Source organism: Austrofundulus limnaeus, unplaced genomic scaffold, assembly GCF_001266775.1.
Source record: "Austrofundulus limnaeus strain Quisiro unplaced genomic scaffold, Austrofundulus_limnaeus-1.0 Scaffold1138, whole genome shotgun sequence".
Lineage (NCBI taxonomy): Eukaryota > Metazoa > Chordata > Actinopteri > Cyprinodontiformes > Rivulidae > Austrofundulus > Austrofundulus limnaeus.
Genome location: NW_013953540.1, coordinates 64,490 through 69,421, shown reverse-complemented (window position 1 = coordinate 69,421; position 4,932 = coordinate 64,490). Strand labels below are relative to the sequence as shown.

General features: G+C 39.9%; 1 protein-coding gene across 4 annotated transcripts in view; it reads right to left on the bottom strand.

The window, feature by feature from the left end:
• Positions 1-4,932, bottom strand: part of pum2 (pumilio RNA-binding family member 2) — a 25,954-nt gene that overhangs the window by 6,580 nt on the left and 14,442 nt on the right. For 2 of the 4 annotated variants that reach the window (XM_014030900.1, XM_014030901.1), the window contains exons 19-21: positions 4,392-4,517; positions 4,003-4,074; positions 2,975-3,096 (exon numbers count right to left, since the gene is read on the bottom strand). In XM_014030900.1, coding sequence (XP_013886354.1) covers positions 2,975-3,096; positions 4,003-4,074; positions 4,392-4,517 — 320 coding nt within the window. The remainder of the gene's footprint in view (positions 1-2,974; positions 3,097-4,002; positions 4,075-4,391; positions 4,518-4,932) is intronic. The other 2 variants (XM_014030902.1, XM_014030903.1) reach the window with 1 other exon arrangement.

Sequence of the window (4,932 nt, the reverse complement as noted above, 5' to 3'; positions counted from 1 at the left end):
GTCTTCAATCTCTGAACTCATAAAGTTTTTTTTAGTTTTCGCTGTCATTTTCATGAATGGACATTTCCTTGTATCTGAGGAAGGAAACACAGCCTTATATGGTGTTTTTGGGGTGGTAATTATGCTAATCTCCTCTCGCGTGCACGTGCAGCTGGATACGAACGGGTGTAAATTACGCAGCTCATTTACGCACGTTTCCAGAAGATAGAAGAGTTTGTTGAATCTGACGTAGCATGTTCGTACGAACCCTTTGCACAACAAAAGTAGGAGAAATTTAGGATAAGAATACGAACATGTTCTTGCATGAGGCCCAATGTGTATTTAGCTTAGAAAAGCTAACTTTAGCTAATAGCAGCTAAACATTAGCTAAAATTTCAGCAAATAGCTGAAAATAACAGAAAGCATCTGTAAGAAGCATTAACAGCAGAAATTAGCAGAAAAAAGCACAAAAAGTAAGAAAAGGCAGAAAAATAGCAGAAAGAAGCAGAATTTTAGCTGAAATAGCAAAAATGTAGCTAAAATTAGCACAGGAATGTGAAAAAGAGCATAACCAGATCAAAATGTGTAAGGTTATGTAAAGATTTAGAAACATTTTAAGAGTTTAAGGATGTTTTCTATTCATTTTAAATGGCAAAAAAGTGGCTAAAAAAGGGGAAAAAAGTGTAAAAAGCTGAAATACCAAAAGTCATAGCACCCCTCACATGAATGAGCGTTTTGATACAGTATATGAATTGTTGAAATAGCACAAAAATTGTGGAACAAGTTAGATGCCGAAAAACGTACGGAAGAAAAAAAAAACTCAATTGTGTGAATGCTTAAAAAAAATGATAATAATAATAACAACACTGGAGTTTTACTGACATCAACTATGAGACTTAAGAAATGTCCCTGTTCATTTCTGACACATCTCCCAACACTTCACGGTAATTAAAATGCACCAGGTGCGAGAGAAGTCTGAATAGTCAGGAACATAACGTGAGCAATAATGGATGATGTCAAACACGTGATGTTTTACAGACACAAATTAAAGAATTTCACAGAACATGAAGTCACAAAACAACCAGGTGGCGTTAGCTGATGTAAAGTAATTAGTGCTGCACAATTTACACCAGTCGTTTCAATGCACCCTGGGTTTCATATGGCCGTTGCATCGGGCCACTTCAGTACCACCCGAAGTTGCTAACGCTACGTCTTAGCCACTTAGCCTGTGGTCACAATCTTGCTGAAGCACTGGCTTTAAATAAAACAACTCTTAGCCTGGCAGGGGAGCAAGCAAGTAAGAACTGGCAGGCCTGCAGGCTTATAATACATGTGGGGGAAACCATATGCAAGCGTTGATTTAATTTGCCTCACACGTCGCAGGAACTTTATTGTACAGCTCTAACAGCAACACGGTTGAAGAACCAGGAGTAAAGCTGGATTTATACTGGACATGTAAAGAACTCTGCTCTCTTTTCTGCAACAACAAGCCACTCCCCATCCTCGGCTGTGCGCCGTTGTGGGGCGTCGACAGAAACACGTCAACCGCACGGCATGGACATTCGTTTTATTTGTGTTGTTGTAACACGACGACGATCACAGAGAAGGAAGTTTATTTTTCCTGGATGGAGAAAAAAAAGAACATCTTATTCTAGGACGTGGGCCATCATTATGAAAACCGTTTAGCCTTGCTGTTCATTCAGCGGCATCCACACACAGCAGCATACTGACCTCTGCACTGGAAAGATTAGTGGTCACACTGCAAATAATGGTTCCCAGAACCTAATGTTAGCTTCCAGCAGCTAATAATCCAAGCACACCAGTTCTTGAGCTCACAGAACAGCATGGCCAAATCTCATTTTAAATTTCTGACCAATCACACACAGTAGACCCAAATCTTCAGGAAAGAATAAACTGCAGCACCCATCGGCTTTTGCTCTGCGTTACAATGCATTCTTCCTAGACGATATGTTTACAAGTTTCCACTTGACAACCGCCATTTTATTATGGTTGCAAAATTAATGGCCTGCAATAAAGAGACTGAGTCAGTGCCACATGGTGCTGCTAAGGGCTGTAACCACCAGACAGAAGGCAACAGAGGAAGTCAGTCAGGGTTTCCAGTTTCTCTTGAGAACAGACGGAGCAAAGGCAGCTTCCTGGAAGACTTTCAGCTGTAAACTTACATCTTTCCCAACCCCTTTAACATGTTCGTTAGAGTTTACAAGTGTTTAAATAAGGTCTTATAATAAAATGTTTTACATAAGCTATACACAGATGCGCTTTCGACACTAAAAGCAATGAAGCGCAACAACGTTATTACTGCCACAGTGCTGATATGAGCAAAATGCAGCACAAACAGAAGCTTTGAAGTGCTCTGGCCTCAATTAGCTGCTTCAAGTTTCATTTATTTTAAAGGTTTCCACAAAACTCTCTTCTGCAGGAGGCTCATCTAATTTAAAGTAGACATATCATGCTTTTAAATCCCTTTTTTTAGTGCTGGGCACGTTAACACGATAGCAACGCTTCATGGCGATAATCTCTTTAACGTGCGATAACGCAGTTTTTCACAAAAAGTACAAAAATGCACAGTGTGTCACAGATGGAGTATATTGCAACATAAAAATGTACACATTCAGCCATTGTAAAGTAATTGTTTCTATAAAAGATAAAAAAAATAATGCGATTAATTGTGTTTAAAATTTTTAATCCATGTCCAGTACTATATAATATACACAGGGTCTATATAAAGTGGAACTGCAATGCTTTACTGAATTCCTCCTGTAACTCCACAAGCCCCCCTTTTCAGAGATGCATCTAAGATCAACTCGTCCATGATAACTGATAACTTCAGTTTAAGCAAAAACAACACTGTTTAGAATAAAATTGTCTCACAAAAATACCATGCACATAAACACACTGAGGTTTAAAGACATCAGACAGAGCACCGGAGTGTGAGAAAATAAAATGTTGCCCTCAAGAGCAAACAACAACTCACCTCGCAAACTTATGCTGGCTCAGGACAAGAACTTTTCCACGAACTTCTGCCACAATCTTGCTTTTGTCCTCTGGTCTGCCGTGCTCCAAAACATGCTGAATGACGTAGTTACCGTACTGATCCTGCAGGAGGCAGCAGAGACGTGAGTGCCAGCTAAAGCCGTTTAAAGCTTGTAATAATCAGCAGATTGAAAAATAAATAAAGTGACCTTTATTCGGATTGATAAACATGCAGTAATTTCCACCGCTTGTCTCAACCAGTGAGATAATCATGCATTTCTACAGTAAACAAGCCGACGAATGAGTGACACCCCCATTTGTAGTATTAAAAAATACCCTAACGTCATCACTGCGGAAGGTCAGACAAAACAGATGCTGCTGGTCTGGAGCGTTGTTGACCAGACGATGCAGCATCTTTGCCCCTTCAGGAGTAGGTGATAGACAGTTATGGGTGTGATTTTAATGGGACAAGATGGAGAGGAAACAAAAAAATATACAAAAACTCACCTGACTCTTAATCAATATACAGCAGTAATTAATTTGGATGGCACTGATCTCCACCTTTAACTGTAAAATTTTTGCCTACAAAATCATTTCTGGTTCAATCTGTTTTCACAAAACTCGCTTCGTTCTGCTTTTTGGATTTCATGTCGAAGAGATTTTTTTGAGATTTTGGCTCGTCAGATTCAGATTTTCAGGAAACCCAAATAATTTGTGAAGTCGAGATGATAGAAAAAAAACCGGCAACAAAAAAAAAGAAGAAAAAACAGATTGATCAGAATATGCTTAAGGCAATAAGAAGGATGAAACAGCAGATATGCAGCGTGTGAATCGTGCTGAACAAAGCAAAAGAGGAAGGGGGAAAAGGCAGCTCAGTAGGTTAGAGGAGGTTTGTAAAAGCTGAAAACAGCTAATGTTATAAACAGACTTTTTAAAGAAGAGATAAAAGAAAGAAACGGGAGGAGAAAGAGAAAGGAGGAGGAGGAGGAGGATGGGGACATCCGCGAGAGAGAGGCAAATTGCTCTGACCTTGAACAGCGCATCACGGGACACTGTATAATATGTTTTGGGTGTCATCTCCAATGATACGCCTTGATATTTCTAGATGAAATAAGTGAGGGGGGGCAGGGTGGATGTTCAAATAATCACAAGTCAGATGTAATGACAGCTAACAGTACAAGTACATTCATCTTTCACACTTAGCAAAACCACTAGACAAAACAACAACAACAAAAACAACAACAACAAAAGACAGGCAAAAATAAATAGAAAATGAAATGCTCAAACATGAAGGGGGCATGCAAACACACACACACAAAAACAAACATCCTAAAATTGAACCAAGCAAACACAGCGTTACATCTGCAGTTAAGGGTGGGTTTAACAAACAGGGACGGACTGGAGACAGATGTGCTCACCTGGCCCAGCTGTTCAGAATGCTGATGCAGCTCATCCAGGATGGGCAGGGTTTGCTCCTGAGTGCAGTGCTCCAAAATCCTTTGGATAACTCTGCAGCCATAAGGATGTGTGGAAAGCACAAACACCTGCAACGAAGGGAAAAGAAAGAAGCAATCAATAAAACGTAGAACGCGACCCTTTAGCATCATTTTTATAGAAGCAAAGCTTAAAATGTTGATGTTTGTTTTTCAAATTTGTCAAAATGAAAGACGCTACAAATAGGCCTGTCGCGATAGACAATAAATCAATTAATTGCACGATAACTTTTTTTGAGGTCGGTAAAAAAAAAAAAGACGGCGATAAGTTTCATTTTCCTGCTTGTTTGTTTACTTCGTCTCTCTCCCTCTCTGTGCTCCGCTGCACAGGAGCTCAGCTGACCCCTCCCCTCCTGTTTTCTTAGTGTGGGAGTGAACCCTCACTTTAGCTTGAGAGCTCGTAGCAATAACAAACTAAAGAAATGTTTCAAAGCAGAACACGGCTGCTGAAATGTCGGAGCACTAG